At 51.9% G+C, this 16,961-nt stretch overlaps 1 protein-coding gene across 7 annotated transcripts in view; it reads left to right on the top strand.

Annotated features, from left to right (window-relative positions):
• Positions 1–16,961, top strand: part of RBPMS (RNA binding protein, mRNA processing factor) — a 140,369-nt gene that overhangs the window by 82,441 nt on the left and 40,967 nt on the right. For all 7 annotated transcript variants that reach the window (XM_072625506.1, XM_072625509.1, XM_072625512.1 and 4 more), the window contains one exon: positions 14,977–15,127. In XM_072625506.1, the coding sequence (XP_072481607.1) occupies positions 14,977–15,127 (151 nt within the window). The remainder of the gene's footprint in view (positions 1–14,976; positions 15,128–16,961) is intronic.

Below are 16,961 nucleotides of genomic sequence, written 5' to 3'. Positions count from 1 at the left end.
GTACCTTTGGGCAGGGCACTTTCAGTGGAATGATGTCAGAAGACAGACTGGAGAGTTAGGAAGAGGGAGCAGACAGGAAGTGGAGGGTAGATGCCTTCCCAAGACATGTTCCTTGAGCAGCCAATGTTTAGTCACAAAAGAGAGGAGACATTTGTGCCAATAGTTAGGGGCTTTTGAGGATGACGAAGACAGGATAAGCAGGTGTGTAGACAAGAGGATAGTAGCCAGCAGTTTGGAGAGAAGAGGGAAGGCAGGGCCATGAGCTGGAGTAGACGGGACAGGATGGGATCCCTACTACATACAGAAAGGAGAGTTGTCAAGGAGAAGGTTCATCTCTCCATGTGAAATGGGTGAAGGAGGAGAGTGCAGAAGGCATCTGCGTGATGGGAGATGAGGATGCAGGAAGAGGAGACAGCTCACCAAAAATGACCCCAGATTTTTCAGTGAAATAGGAGGCAGGGTTCTCAGCTGCAAGGCTGAGGGAAGAGGAGCCTTGGGAGGTTTGAGGAGGAACAGAAAGGTTTGAAAGAGCCGCTGTGGTGAGTGGGATAGTTACTGGTTGATAAGGAGGGTGTGGTAGGATTGCCTTGCAGCAGAGAGGGCCCTCCTGAGATTAAATAACTTAAATTTGCCGTGGACATAGCCTCATTTCATGAGCTTCTCCGTCTTCATTTAGCAGCACATCAGTAGGCTTGAAGATGACAGAGTAAGCCTTTGTTTACCACCTTTATTTACTAAGATTTCACTGTACCCTCATTATCTCATATAACAGCCCTAGGATGTAGGTGCTGTTTTCAACGAGAGATGACATGACTCGTGAGTGTCTGAGGCAGTGCAGGAACCTCGGTCTTCCTGACTCCCAAGTCTCTGCAAGGCTCTGCATTCACTGTCTCTCATTAATTGCCTACTGTGTGCCAGCGTAGAAAGACTGGTTTCGGCTGCACCTTCCTCCAGGCGTCTTGGGATGCTGGAGCACATTCATCTCATGCCCATCCTGACACACGCTCAGTAGTCGGGGACACAGTACTAGCAACGGGAGCAGCCGTGGTCACTCCTGCTATTAAGGGGCCCAGCCGGGATTCAAACCTTGGTCTCCTCAGTATCACACTACAGACTCTGGAGATGAGATGACTAAGCCCTGCCACAAGATCCAGTGGTAGGGCTTGGGAGGTATGTGCAGAGAATGCCGAGCCTCCTCAGAGCCTAGAGATTGGAGGCATTGTCCTCTGCAGGGCCACAGTGCCCGCCTGCACATGCATCTGGGTGCACATGTGTGAGCGTGCACACCCCACATACACACACATACACACTCTCTCTCCCTCCTTCCCCGTCCCTCTCTCCCCTTACCCCCCTTTCTCTCTCTCTCTCTCTCTCCTCCACTGGGGATAGCCTCCTTCAGCCACTCTCTGACATGAGAGAACAGCCCCAGACCCTGCAGCCTGGAGCCCCTCACGTTCCCCTCCTTGCTCTAGGCCTTCGATAATCCCTGGGGGTTGGAATTCTGGGATGATGGAACTAAAGGCCTTTGTTTCTTATGTGAAATCAGAACAAGCGGCAGGAACATTTTCTCGGAGTTGAAAAAAGTGGACTTGAATATTTCAGCGAAACATCTGTTGATGATTGTTGGCAATACCCCCCGTGTGAACTGGATCATTGGTTTTTCCTTCCCCATCCTCCCGTGGGAGCAGAGAGGCATGGCCAGTGAGCATCACTGAAGAGGAACAGACAGAAGTGGGTCAAGAGAGAGCAACAGAAGCGTCGGCATCTGAGGCTGGGCTTTTGGTGGGAGACCAGGAGCTGGAGCAGAGGCAGTTAAAAATACTTCCCTTCTTAATGCAGCAGAGGCGCCATAGAAAGGGTGGAGCCGGGGGCTTCCAGACTTGCCATGATTAGGATATGATGGTCAATGCAGTTCTGGTGCATGAGATGCCCACTGTGCCACCTCCTCTCCCCAGAGAGTGGATCTGACACAGTTACTGCCAATGCTTCTACCCTTCCAAAGGTCAGGACCAGTGTAGACTGCCTGTCCCTAGGATAGAAATTGAAGACGATGCCAGAGGGAAGCCCCGGCATTGAAGGATATTGGTGGAGGCTTCCTGTAGAAGGTGGGGTTCAAGCTGGGTCTTGAGAGAAGCCAGGACACAAAGATGAGGAGAGAGAACATTCCAGGCTTGGGGGACAGGCAGAGGAAATGCCTCAAGGAACCTCAAGGAGGCTGGGGTTGTTGATTTGAAGAGTGGGGGGCCGCTGGGTCAGTTTGGGAAGGGGGGAGTTTGTTGAATACTATAAATAAATAACAGTCTAAGTGTGAAGATTCATATTCTTAGACCAAGAGGATCATGTGGACATGCAGAGAGAGAGGGAGGAGGGAGAGAGCCAGAGGAGGGAGGAGTGGAGGGGGAGAGAGCCGGAGAAGGGGAGGGACAGAGACTGGTCCCGTGATCTCATTGGTATAAGGAACTCCTAGGGGAGGAAATTCCCTCCATTAGTTGAGGTTGGCACCTTCTCCCCACACTCCTGGAGAGTTGCTGTGAGCCAGAGAGACTCTGTGCTTTTCCCAGGGATCACATAGCCACTTTCAGGTTAGACTTGAGACTTGAAGTCACGTCCACTTGGCTCGAGGTCCGCTCCTCATCCATGACGTCACACAGCTTCCCTATGTACACTTACCGTAGAAATGCCTACGACTGTTGTTAATGATGCACGAATTCATTGGTTATTATTTTTGTTACCTGAGAAATCTTGCAGCGTCCAAGGTAGCATTTCAAACCAGAACTTTCATCCCAGCAAGACTCAGTCTAGGCCATAGCAGGTCCCTCAAGCCCACATCCAAAGTGTTCGGTTCAGTGCTCTTGCCAATCTAAATATCTAGAAGATCTTCCAAAGTACTTCTCCTTGGGCATGGCCTGGGCAAGCAGCTGGGTGCCACATCCAGGTTCCTGGAGAGAAGGAGTGATCAGAAAGTACACAGAGCATGTCCAGGAGACACTGCAAGGCTGTGTGGGATGTGGGTACAGGTTAGGATGAACAGGACATAGGAGAGGAGGAGGAGGGGAGCCTTCATTCTGCCGTCAGAAATCAGTGCTTTCGCTGGGTTGGCAGCCACTCTATGATTCTATGTTAGAAATAGTACAGTCCCCAGGAAGGAAGGAAGATGGATGGATCTGAAGCCTGGACCATATGACCTAGGCCTCAGTTTCCCCCTTTGTGTAAAATGAAGGGGTTGGCTTCGTTGACCTGTAAGATCTGTTACAGCTCTGAATCCTACAGACTCTGAAATGGAAGAATATGGTAACAGAGAGAGGAGGGATTCTCACACCTCTTAGTACAGAAAGTTTACAGCGGAATAATGCCTTTGGACATCATGTCCAGGTCACCTGAATTTGTGGTCACCATTAAGGTAGCATTCAGTAGAGGTTGATCTAGGAGGCTCCTGGAAATCAGGTGTTTTAGGATATAAAAATGGCAGCCCAGAGGGGAAACCGAGGCAAGACTGTGAGAGGCCGAGGAATTGGTGATACTGATTTTTAAAAAAGAAGGAAAGAGAGGGAGCCCTTTCCCTTCAAAATCCTCCACCCTCCAGAAGAAGACCCTCCAGGTGCCCAGGCCTGATGTTGCCTGCAGCTAAGAACCCTGTGGAACCTGGGCAGGCCACTGAGTTCCGGGCTTCTGTACACTTGTGGGTCTGGTCACTTTGTCGGACTCACTTTGCCCTCCCCTAGAGGTTACTCTGAGAAAATCTCCAAGATTGTCACGTCAGGATTAGGAGGGTCAGAGATCTCCAAGAACTGTATAAGCACTCAGGGTACTAAGACTGTAGCAGGGAGGGGATATTTTTCTCCTCAGATGTAAAGGACTCAGAAGAACTCATAGACAAAAGCAGAAAAAACCTGAAGGCTCAGAACCGCTTCTCCCTCTCTGCTTACCCCAAGACCCAGTGTCCTCCAGACTCACAGAAACTCACCCCCATCTCCAGCAAAGAAATGGCCTGGATTATTAGAGAGGCAGTATGATGAAGCATATGTAGCATAGGCTGGAGTGAAGACCAGCCTGGTTTGTCTGTGTGACCCTGGGCAAGTCACTTTTCCTCCCTCTTCATCTGTAAAATGCAGAGGTTAGGTTTGAAGGCCTCTGGGGACCTGGCTCTAAATGCAGAATCCTGCGTGTGATCTGAGGCAGTCACATAGCCTTTATGTGCCTCAGTTCTCCTCTCTGTGGGACAAAGGGGTTCATTTTGATGGCCCCAAAGGCCTTCCCCACTCTGTATATATGATCCCACATAGCTGCCTGCCATTCTGGGGAACCTAGAGGCAAGGCTGTCTGGGGACAAGCGCTGGCATTCATGCAGCAAGTCTGAGGCGAAATGCCCCACATGAGCTCGGGAATTCTGCACGTGACAGGGCTTCCTGGCCTCCCAGCTTTGCATCCTCTGCTTTCCTTAGCTGCCTCCCAGTGGCCAGGGACTCCAGGGGAGAGGCTTGCCAGCCACTTCTGACTCCAGACTGGGCATCTTCCAATCGGATTCAGAAAGATCCCCTCTCCTGCCTTTTCTGCCTCTTCCCGGAATCTTGTGGGGGGGCCCTGGCTAGGGGGCAGGGGCCAGGACTGACCTGTCCTGGGCTGGCTGTAATGAGGTAGTTAATTCAGAGCATGAACTGTTTATGACAGAACCTTGCCAAGCACTTGTTGAGAGCCAGGCATCCTTGGGACCAAGGGCGTGCCTGTGGGTGGCAAACGGCGCCCATACCCAAGCACTGCCCTTTTATAGAGTGCTCCTTCCTTGGCCAGTGCCAGGATCACCTCCTCTATCCATGAGTGTCTTCATGCAGGTTGTGTGTGGAGGGGGACATGACCACGCAAATCCTGGAATCCTCATGCACACACACACAGCACATGCATGCACACGTGTTCACACACACCCATGTACACACTAGGGGAGCTGCAGAGGAGAAAGCACTGAGTCCAAGGGGATCTGTCTAGAACTTGGCAAGAGGAGGGGAGGCTCTTTGGGGAAAGACAGTGAGTTTAAACTGTCTCCAGGATAACCGTGTTAAGATCATCCACTTGGCCGTTGGGGTGAGAGGCCAAAGGTCAGCAGGGAATTTGGGGCTGTATAAGTAGGTTTGAGCATCCTCAGCAGAGATAGTCATTCAATCCCTGGGCTCTGAGAAGATCCCTGAGGGACGCCGTCTGGAAGGGGGAGAGGCGGGGCCCAGGACAGATGTCTGAGGGTCACCTGCAGTGAGAGAGGGTGCAGGGGAGGAGTGTGGGTCAGGCCAGCTGAGTGCTTCCTCTGCGGGGCGATGGCATCTCCAGCCAGATGTGACCATGAAATATGGCTCTGATGGAGCACATTGATCTTGCTTGGCCCAGAGATGGGGCGTCCCTGGCACATCTTGGGCACGGCGCTCTCATCGCCCTTTCCAAGGGGTCTGAGAACACCGTGGCCAAGTTCAGCCCCCTCCTGGAACGTGAACTTGACCCCTCACCCTTAGGACAGATGGGAGGGGGAATTGATGGCCTCTTCCAAGGACAGGCATGGCCTGAGCGTCCATTCTTTACACGCCAAGGCCTCTATGCAGGAAGAGTCATGAGGGAGTGTAGTGGGAGGGGATGCATGCCTTAAGGCCCCTGCTGGCCTTGACCCTTCTGTGGCCTTCAGGTCTCTAGGTATCACTGCCTTTCCTCCATTCCTCCTTGCCTGCTCAGAAATTCTCTCATCCCATGAGGGTTTGAGATGTAGGCTCTGAAGACCCTGACCTAGAGCTGGGAGAATGACGATAACCATGTTAAAGGGAAAGAAAGTGTCCCTGAGTCGAGGGCTGAGTGACGTGCTTGGCTCAGGACGGGAACTGAGAAAATGTGTGGATTATGCCTCCCTCAGTCAGGAAGCATTTATTAAGCACCTCCTGTATGCCAGGCACCACGTAAGGAGCTGGGATGATACCAGAAGGGGCCTTAGAAGGCACCGAGTCCAACCCCCTGACTATAGATGTGGAAAATGAGTCCCAGAGGGTGAAGTGACTTCCCTCTGGTCACACCACTAATTCGTGTCTCAGGCAGGGGTTGATGAACTTGGGTGTTCCTGACCCCCCAGTTCACTGCCCGCTTCGTGTCTAATGACTGGGCACGGATCCAAGGAGTTCATCTTTGTGAAGGACTTAACACGTGGCAGACGCTCAGTTAATGCCCTTCCTTTCCATATGGAATATTGGGTGTGTTATGAGATAGAATTGATGTGTTTGCTTGTTTTCCTGGAATGTTCTTTCCCCCTTCTTTTTTAACTTTAACCAGTGGAGGAGGTGGGAGAGAAATTCATAAATTAAATGTTGTGGAAGTTTTTTTAAAGTATAAAAAGTGATTGTTTTGAAGGCCAGGGAGGCAGGTAGGATCAGGGAGGGCTGTGGATGCTGGACAGAGCAGTCTGTTTGAGCCTGTTGGTGGCAGTCACATCGTGAGTGCTTTTGGGATGACCCGTTGGGTGAGCTGGGCAGCTGGGTGGCTCAGGAGGAGGTTCTTGGGAACGTCGAGGGGGGCACTGTGGGGGTGCCGAGAAGCACAGACGTTGCCAGGTTTGTCTGACTGCAGTGGAAGGCCTCCCCTCCTCCAGAGGGGCCTGTCCCATGTGGTGACAGCTGCCATCAAGCCTAAACCCGAAGCTTCTGTGTCATGGGGCTGTCAGGTGGGACCCCTGTGGACTGCTCCCCTCCTCAGGCCCCCCTCCAGGCCTCTCCCTCTAGACTTCCCATCTTGCTTCAGGGGATGATTCTCACGTGGCATGAGCCATGGTGCCCTCCCCTGGCTGGGCTCTTCATCTGTATGATGAGGGATTAAAGCCAGGGACCCCCAAGGGTCCTCCCTGCTGTGGCTCCTCTTATCTGGCGCCACTCTGGCTCAGAGGGGAAGGACATGGAGATCCTGTCCTTTCCAGGTAAGTGTGTAGCCATCCATGGTGTGGACAGAGCATCATGAGCCCCATGTGCTTCCTCCATGGGCTGCAGTCCAAGAACCATGGCATTTGTATTCACAGGCCTCCCTGCTATGGGAACTGTGCCCTTATTTAGGAGAAGAATGAAACTGTGCGTGCGTGCGTATGTGTGTGTGCTTGCCTTCCTTTCCTACTGAAATGTCTGCCTGTACTTCTGAGTAAGACAGTTGGAAGAGACCACCCCCCCTCCCCACCACACACACACACACACACACACACACACACACACACACACACACAGCCAGGGTCCCAGGGTTATGGCTCTCAAGGTAACGGGATTCCAAGTCACTTAGGACCTCTCCATCGTGAAGACATCTGCCCTTGCTGACCTGTGGCTCATCCTCGCTCTAATACACTGTGAATATGGGGTCCCTTTATAGCCTGGCATGGAAACATCCACCCCAAGTCCCATGTGGCCCAGAGTCATTGGATTTCCCTGACATTTGCTAAAATGCCCTGTTTTGTGCAGGGCAGAGGGTGATCCAGGCTGGGGATTCAGAATTGAAAATTGTCACTGCCTTTGAAGAGCCTGTAACCAGATGGGAGGGTACCATGAAAGTGTATTCGCAGGCCATTTGTCACAGGCAGAGGGGAGAGAGGACAGAGTGCTCCTGGGTGGTTTACAGGAGGACCTCTGCTGCACTGGGGAGCAGCCGAGAAGGCTGAGCATTGGACGCAGAGTGAGCTGTACCCCCAGCAGAGGGACGCACCAGGAGTCTGTGGAGAAGGAGTGGGGGTTGGGGAGGAAATAAAAGCTAGCAGGGATCTAATGTGCTTACTGTCTGAGAAAGTGGGCATGGGGCACATGGGAAGGGGCCTTGAATGCCAGGTTAATGAGTCCGTATTGTACGTACATAGCCATGGGAAGGAAGCCCATGCAGAGTTTTCAGCAGGGCCGTGGTCCTGACACATCTGTGCTACATTTAGGGAGATTATTCTGGTGAAGTCTAGATGGAGATGGTGAGACATTGGAGGGAAGGAGGCCAAGCAGGAGGGTCATGCAGGCCCCTGGGCACATGGTGATGTTGACCTGGAATGGGAGTGGGGATTGAGTGAAATCCCTGCCCCCCCCCCCCAAGGCCCACCTGAGCTGTTTCCTCTAGCAAGCCTTCCCTGATACACTCACCTCTCCTTCCCCATCGAAGGGAAAAGGGTTCTCCTCTGTCCTCCCTCACATCTGCACTTGTCTGGACCACCCCTTCACGGTGGTCACTTTTTGCCCAGTGTTGGTTCTTGGGGGGAGGGAGTCTTCTCTGCCTCAGGAGGTCAGAACCTCAAGGACTGGATTGTCCTTCAAGCCTCTGTGTTGTCCACACCAAGCTCAAGGCCACGAGGTGCCTAGTGAACCTCAGTACTCCAGCCAGGGCTGACGGTACCACCTAGTCAGCCTCTCCATTTTACATGGGAGGAAAATGAGGCCCAGAGAGTTTTGCCCAGAAATCGCCTCCCCAAGGAGACTTGTGGGTAGTTCAGTCTCAGGGGGCAATTGAGGCTGTAGATCAAAGTAGTCCTCCATCTCTAGACCAGGACCATCCTTGCAGGCAGTGGGGCATGCCACATCTTTTTTTTTGTCCTGGTCATTTTGACCCTCAGTCCTCCTGCCTCTTGGGGTGGGTCTTCCCTCCAGTGATGCTGATGGCAGCCCTTGTCTTTTTATCTGAGCTTAATAATGTTTGCCACAATGGCAAAGAAACTAAGAGGAAGGAATGGGAAGGAACATGCATGTATGAAGCACCTACTATGTGCCAGGCACTTTACACATATCTCCTTTGATCCCCACAACAACTCTGGGAGGGAGGGGATCCCCATTTGAGCCAGGCAGACATGAAGTGACTTGCCCCAGGGTGTGAGGCTAGATTTGAACTCAGGTCTTCCTGACTCCAGGTCCAACACTTTTGTACACTGTGCCCCTGACCTGCCTCTAAAAAGCATCGTGCGATGACCCAAAGAGAAAACGTTGACATTCACAGACTGCAGCCTGGGTGCTCTCATTGCTGCCGCCCAACGCCTGTGGCTGGGCCCCATCGTGGTCATGGTGTCCGATGGCTAATCTCCTCCCTCTGGGGTCTGCCCCTTTCCCCTCTCCACATCAGGGGCTGCCATAGTCCTGGGACAAGAGCACTTTGCATCCCGAGTCATTCACAGTGTCCCCAGCCCTTCGCCAGTGGCTGGTGCGCTCCCTGCACTCCCAGGAGTTTGCTCTTGCTGCCTGAGTGAATCTCACTGCACAGGTTGCTTTGGTAATGAGCTCCCTTGGTGGCATTCCCTGAGCTAGATCGATGGGGCTGAGCTGTCCGGTAGTCATCAGCTGACCTGACTCGCTGGCTTCGGCCTCAGTGCCTACCAACATGTGGCTGTGATACTTCAGCCTGGGGGCCGACGCAGGCGGCAGGGATGGTCCTTGGAAGTTCTTCTTGGCATTTTGCTGGCTTATAGTTTCATTCATTTGCCAACAGGTGATTTAACCCATTTGCTTCTCCAAAAACTTCCTGGCAATAGCTTGATGTCTTTGAGAAAAGGGAGTCTATGGAGAAAGGGAAAGGAGATGAGCATTTATGAAGCACCTACTGTATACCAGACACTGTACTAAGGGCTTTACAAATATTATTTCAGAGAGACTATCAGGGCCTCAGTTTCCTCATCTGTAAAATGAGATCCTTGCCAGTTCTAAGTCTGTAATTCTCTCTTATGTGTTCTGGTTGGTTGGAGGGACCTTACTCTCAGCAACTAAACAAGCATTTATTAAGTACCTTCAGAATACAGAGAAAGGCAACGCACAAACCAAAACCAGACCCGGCCTTCGTTCTCAAAGGCCTCCCCATCTGTGTCTAAGTTGTCTTCTCCTGCCCGTTCCCTGACCCCACTCTTGGATGTGGCAGTTCCCTGTCTCTGAGCTCCCCCAGGCCTGGGCCGCCCTCCGGCCTCTGCTCTGACCACTGACCGCCCACTGACAGCCCTGGCTTTCTGGGAGTCCCAGCTAAAGCCCCTCAGCCTGATGCTTTCCTGTTGATCCTGTCTAGATACTTGTTCGCTTGTCACGTCCCCACTAAGTTGCAGACTCTGTGAAGGCTGGAGCTGTCTTTTGCATTCCTTTTCTTTTGGTATTGTCTCCAGCCCTTTGCATGGTGCCTGCCACATAGTAGGTGCTTCATAAAGATTGATTGATTGATGGGAGAGGCAGACAGCATGGCCATGTTCAGGGAAGATCTAGACACAGTGGAATTGAGTCATCAACCAAGGGAAATCAGGAAGGTTTGGGGGGAGACTGAGAAAGGCTTCTTGCAGAAGATGGGATGTGGGCTGGGACCTGGAGGAGGCCAGGAGCTACAGCCTGGGTCCCTGGATCCTAACTGGTTGGTCGTGGAACTACCAGGTCTCTGAAATCACGCAGTTGCATTGCCCATAGGGGATAAGGGCCCACTCAGGAGGCCCTCCGCACTTGGGGGGCATGGGGAGGAACCACAGTGACCAGGAGCATTTTAATAATCTGTCAGCGGAGAACAAAGGGGTTTTAGAAAATGGGACCCATGCTGAGTGTTGGGAGTGACCTGGGGAGGTCATTGAGTCCTTGGGGCCAAGATTCCCTTTCCTTGAAGGTGAAAGGGCTGGACTCAGTGGTCCCTACGGCCCCATCTCAGTCCAAGGTTTATGGTCTTAGAGTCTCCCTCTAACCACACTTGGTTTGTGATCCCTGGGATGGTGAGCTCCATGCTGAAGGTCCCATCTGAAGCCCACAGGCAGATGCCGCTTCTACCCTGGTTTCTGCGTTTCCCCTCTCTCTTTCTCTTTCCCCTTTCTAGTTGCCTCCCCAGGCCTCCTCTCCCCCTTGTACATCTCCCCAGTTTGGGGCCTGGCTAATCCCAAGGCAGGATATCGATTGCCAAATAAGGCTTTGCTGCTGCAGATGGGAGTGGAATGTGACTGGGTTCTGAGCCTGCGGCCCCTGCCTCAGCTGCCAAGCAAATTAGGTCATTTCAACGAAAGAGCTTTTTTTAAAAGGATGTTGGAGCCTGGATGAGGAGCACAATGGTGGGGTTGCTAAAATGGGCTGCGACAGAGGGAGGCGGGGTCCTGGAGAGGGGACCAGGCAGCTTCTCAGATGCATGCAGAGCACCCGTGGGGCCCAGGCCCTGGGCTGGGAGCTGCGGATGCCATGATGGAACCAGGCACCACCGAACCCTTGCCTTCAGAGAACCGGCCACTTCTGGGACCAGAGAATGATGACATTCTCACCCTATCCCAGCTAGAGGCCTTTGGGGGCTTGCAGGGCTCTGTGCCCAGATGGGGCTGCCCTGTGCCATTTCAGAATACAGCCAGCCCTAGGCTTTCTCTTATAATGCAGGAGAGGGATTCCTGGATTCATTGAAGAGGGAATAGTCCTAGGACACATGAGACATGATCCCTGTCCCCAAGATGTCTACAAATGAGCCAGAATTTGTTAAGAATTTACTATGCACTGGGCACTAGGTTACGTACTGGGGCTGCAGAGAAAGGCCAAAGACAGTCCCTGCTCATGAGGAGCTCACAGTTTGTTGGGGAGACAACATGCAAACTGCAGACAAGTGAGTTAGATATCTAACAATGGAGCTCAGAGGGCATCGGGCAGGCTTTGGGAGAAGGTGGGATTTCAGCTGAGATTTGAAGGCAGTGCAGGCAGCCAGGAGGAGGAGCAGCGTTCCAGGTAGGCCAGAGAACATGCCAGGACTTAGGAGATCTCATGTCTCCTCGTGAGGGGGGCAGGTATGGCCTGGTTGGAGATCCCTTGTATGAGTTAGAGAAGGAGCGGTCAGAGAGGTGGGAAGGAGAGAGTAGTAGTGGTCATCAGTGCCAGAGAGGCAGAGAAGTCCAGGAGGAGGACAGAGGAAAGGCCTTTACGTTGGACAGCCGAGGGATCGTGAGTAACAGGGGAGAGAGAACAGTCAGAGGGATGGTGAGGTGCGAAGCCAGCATGAAGAGAGCAAGAGGAGGAAAGTGGAGGCACTTGTGTAGACAGCTTGCAGAGGAGGAGATACAGGGTGCTCACCCGCAGGAGGGCCGGATAAGGATGTGGAGATGTGGGCATGACAGTAGGCCATAGGGAAGGAGCCAGCCATGAAGGAGGCTGGAATGGATTCCCTTAGGAGAAGACCATTCCCTTGTGTGCCACGGTTCAAGGCACAGAGAGTGGCAGAAGGTGCCTGAGTGCTAGGACGGGAGGAAGACGGGAGGGAGGAGAGGGCTCTTAGTGAATGGCCACTATGTTTTCTGTCAGACATAAGGCATTTAGGGTTCTCAGCTGCGGGAGTGGGAGGAGAGGTAGCCGGTGTGAGAGAGCAGCTGTGGACAGGAGTGGGAGTGGGTCTGGGGGAGCTGATGGCTTGTTATGCTGCAGTTGGGTTGTGAGCTCCTTCAGAGAAGGGATCAGTACTTGGCACCCTTCCTGGGGCCTAGTACAGTGCTATTGTATTGGCTGAGACAGGGCCTGCTGGAAATTACGTAATATAATGTGGCAGGAAATAGAATGTCAGGATGATAAATGAGAAGAAATATGAAAACAGTTTGCAAAGATAAGTGGGAGCCAGACCCTGAAAGACTTTAATAACAAAGACAGGCGTCCCAGAGACCATTGGGAGCCACTGAGGGTTGTGGAGCAAGGTGAGTGGCATAGTCAGACCTGTACCTTAGAAATATCAGTTTGGCCAGAAAAGAGGGAAGAGGAGACAAGACAACACACTGGAAGGCTCTTGTCCTCTGGGTGAGAGGCATTGAAGGTCTGAGCGAGGTGAGGGCTGTGGGAGTGGAGAGAAAGGGCACCAGTGCTGGATTACAGAAGATAAACTGTGATACAGAAGAATGACATATTGGTAATATATAATAGAATATTACTGTGTATTATTGTGATGAATATAGGAAAACAGTCTTGTGAGACACCCACAGGGAGAAGGGACCCGCTTCTGGTCCAAGGGATCAGGGAAGGCTTCTTTGTACTTGAGATGGGTATTGAAGGACGTCATCAGGGCACCAAGAGGGAGAGAAGTATACTAGTAGAAATAAAGAGAATGGGATGAAACCTTGGGACCATTAATAATCCATTTTGGCTGGCCTCTGGAATGTATGTAGGGGAATCACATGAATAAGGCTGGAAAGGGACATTGAGGCACATTGTAGAAAGCCTTAAGTGCCAAGCCAAGGAGCTGGGTACTTAGCAAATAGAGATTGCCAGGGAGCTCCATGTCAGAAGTAAACCCTCCTGCCTCCTGGCTGACCCAGCACCCTTAGGTGCATACCCACAGTATGGCAGCAGAGCCCTACCCTTTCTAGTCCAGCCTGACTGTGTGACCCTTGCCAAATCACTGCACTTCCCTGTCCCTCAGGGTCCTTACCTGTCTGATGGATGGGGCTGTTGAGGGGCGCTACCTCCCGTCTCAGGTTTCTTATTTCACATGCCTGAGTTAGCCTGGCTAACTTGAGGCAGCTGGTGAACACTAAGCATCTAGTCAGGAAGACCTTTGTCCATCAAATGCAGCCTTTGGAAGTGTGTGTAGTTACCAGCTTTGTGACTCTGGGCAAGTGACTTCACCCCTGCCTGCTTCGGTTTCCTTAACTGTGAAGTGGGGACCTGTGAGGGTTGTTGTGAGGATCGGAGATGATTCTAAAGGCACTCAGCACAGTGCTGGGCACATCAGGGGCTTATTCCCCTTCCCTTGTGCAGTGTTCTCATCCTAACTCCCCCAGCAACTGCTCTCTGCATCTCAGTGCCGGGCTCAGCTTTTAAGACGTGATGCTTTCCTCTGCTGCCCTGAATGTAAGGAGGAAGTTTTGAAATCCTTTTTTACATAAATATTTTTTTCCTTATGGCCTCGAACAGTCATCCACACGCTAACGTTTTCATGTGTAGAGGAAAACACATTCCTAGTTGATAGACCTGTCCAGCACGGTGTGCTTTTTTCTTCAGCATCCATTGCCCTTAACAAAGAAGTCCCGATACGGCCATTTGCCAGCGTTCCGTTCTGAACATCTTCCTTCTCTTGTCTTTATTTTTAGAGATGTTTCATTGATAACTTGTCTCCATCTGGGGGAGGCATCACTGCCACCCCCTACAATATTACCAGTTCCCCCAAAAGAAAGCCATACCTCCAGTCAGGCAACACAGCTCTGAATGTTATTGGCCGTACGTAAAAATGCGTATCTCGCTCTGTAGCAGGAGACCATTGCCTTTGCCAGGGAGGGAGTAACTTGGCTTTGTCACTGAGCTTCTAGAATCAATCCTAATTCTTAAGGCTTTTCAAATTTTATTTTTTTCTTTTTTTTTCTTTAACAGTCATATAACATTTAGTGACGGTGTTGAAATCCTTGTATAACTTGTTCTTGGGCTTACTTCACTCCACCTCAGTTCTTACAAGGCTTCCCAGAAATCCATTTTAAAGGATCCATGTGAAATCCATCTGCAGTGTACAAAGATTGGGGAAAGGCCTTCCTAAGTAAAACATGGTATCTGAACAGGAGTGACAGGCATGAAAAATGCAGGGAAGCTTTGTCCAGAGACACCAAAGTAAAGAAACCAAGCTGAGGGCATCCACAGCCCAGCGACATGACAAGGCAAACACATTGAGGCGGTTCTCAGCGTTCCCGGAGTGGGGGCCGGCAGTCAGCCCAGCCAGGCCCTGAGGCTCAGAGGCTAGCACAGCCTTCTGCTAGCATCAGCAGCCTTACTTTTCCAGAGGTTGCTAGGAGGGTTTGAATGAGCATTCTCGTTTCTTTTTAAAAATCTCACCTTAGATCTTCACTTAAGCACTAAAGTGTTAAAATGACATTTGAAGGAACAGTAAAAGCTGTGTTCATGAAGTGGCAGCGCAGGGGTGGGCGCTGACGATGGCAGTGCTTGGGACAGCCTGGGTTCTCTGGGCATGGGTCTCAGACTCTCGTCTGGCCTGCGGGGCTGTTTTCTTGCTCTTTAGGCGGCATTCGAAGACAGTACAGACACCACCACTTGTTCTTTCTCCCTACAGGGCATTCGCTTCGATCCAGAAATTCCTCAGACACTGCGACTAGAGTTTGCCAAGGCAAACACAAAGATGGCAAAGAACAAACTTGTCGGGACCCCGAACCCCAGCACTCCTCTGCCCAGTACCGCCCCTCAGTTCATCGCCAGGGAGCCATGTAAGTTGGGAGGCACGCGTGCACACACGCATGCACACTTCAACTGTGTTAGGATTGGTTGTCCTCTGACTCCTCATCCTGTTGGGGAGCTGACCTTGTCTTGGGTCAGGCTCCAAGGTCAGCCCCAGGGCAGATGGGGTCTACTGTCTGAGGCCCAGGAGGTGGCCCACGGGGCTGTATTTCGTTCAGCATCAGCAGGCTATGAAGCAAAAGTAACTCATTAGCTATTAAGTCTGCATAGGGGAGGGGGGTAGAGCCTGTTGGAGGGATCCAGATGCTGGATGCAGGGGTCTTGGTAGTTGACTTAGTAGTGACCAGGAAGATAAAGTCTCTCCTGGTCACCCAGAAGCCCTGCTGAACATGGTCCATTTCCTCAAGGTTTGGCCCCTTTTAGCTATCAGTGGAGCCTGAGTTGTGTTGCACAATCCCTTGGGAGTAGAGCTGATCATCAGGGTCCTCTTCTATTTGGGGGCGGATGTTCCCAGCTCAGCAAATGCCTGGTTTAGACAGAAGAGGGATTGTCTCACGCAGAGGGATGCCTTCTCTGAGCCCACAAGCACAGGAGAAGTGCATGCAGGGGTGGGGTCCATGCCCTCCATGGTGTCTTTTCAGACCTTGGCTAGCAACCCTGTGGTATAGCTCCCAAAGCAGGCACTCTTGTATTGGACAAGAGCTGATGCTGACCTGGTGTAGTAGGGCTTACAGGGCTTTGTGAATGTTGTCTGGCTTGGTCCTCCCAGCCTCCTTGAAAGATCAAATGTTCAGGCTGTGTTATCTGCATTTTACGGATGATGCTCAGAGGAGTTGAATTGCTGACCACAGGTCACACAGCTGGTAATGGGCAGACTGAGCATCAGAGCCCGAGTCTTGCTGTGGCTCCTTCCCTTTCCTTTTCCAGCTCATCCCTTGGGAAGTAGAGTGCAGAGAAGAGTCCTGTACTATACTGCACCATTTTCTCCTCGTATCATAGCATGGTCCCCATTGGTGTCAACGAGGAATTTCATGAAGCGGTTATATGTATTTTAAATCATGCTATTTGAAGTTGTGATTAGGTAAAGCATGGTCATGGCTTCCAGTCCATTGGAAATATGAAGTCCTGCTCCATGGATTGATGGTTCCCATTGAGTGGGACCTAGATGTCCCCCCAGACTTTTGTCTTCCAGTTGGTCCTACAAGACCTTTCAGGTGCCTGGCTTGGAAATCCATGCTTCCTTCCTCTCCTTTCTTTTTCTCTTCTCCCTCCTCCTCCTCCAATGGCCTGCCTGCTGTCAGCACCGCTAGAATCTCTTCCTGCACAGTGAGCATGAGGGGCAAGGTGATCCCATGGGCCCCCCATCTCCCACCTTCCTTTGAAGACATAGAGGAGCAGACACCTCACAGCTGGTCAAGCTGTTGGCTCACTTGTGCCCGGGCTCCTCACCACCACTGCCATTGTACCATTGTAGCGGATGGCCATCCAGGGGGTTTCCCGTGGGGAGTGCCTGCCACCCCCCTGTCTACTCCACAAGGCGCATTCAGGGCCTTCCCTGTGGCTGCCCTGCCTGGGTTCTCGGTCTGACTTTTCCTTGGGGGTGTACAGTAGGATTTCATTCACTTTGGTGTAAGAGAGAGCTCAGCTCCTCTCAGACTGAACGGAACAGGCTGGGGGGCGGTGCCACAGAGGAGGGGACATGAAGTTCTGGACTTCTCTGAATCTTTACCCCCCAGGCCAGTGGGACTCAGGAGAGCGTCTTCAGAGGTTGACTATGAGTCTTTAGAGCATTAGGAGAGTCAAGTCCAGGATCTGGCCATGTGAAGCCCACACAAGAGGGAGATGATGGTGGACACAGTCACT

Source organism: Notamacropus eugenii, chromosome 7 (genome assembly GCF_028372415.1).
Source record: "Notamacropus eugenii isolate mMacEug1 chromosome 7, mMacEug1.pri_v2, whole genome shotgun sequence".
In the NCBI taxonomy this organism is placed as follows: domain Eukaryota; kingdom Metazoa; phylum Chordata; class Mammalia; order Diprotodontia; family Macropodidae; genus Notamacropus; species Notamacropus eugenii.
This window is presented reverse-complemented; position numbering and strand designations above follow the sequence as displayed.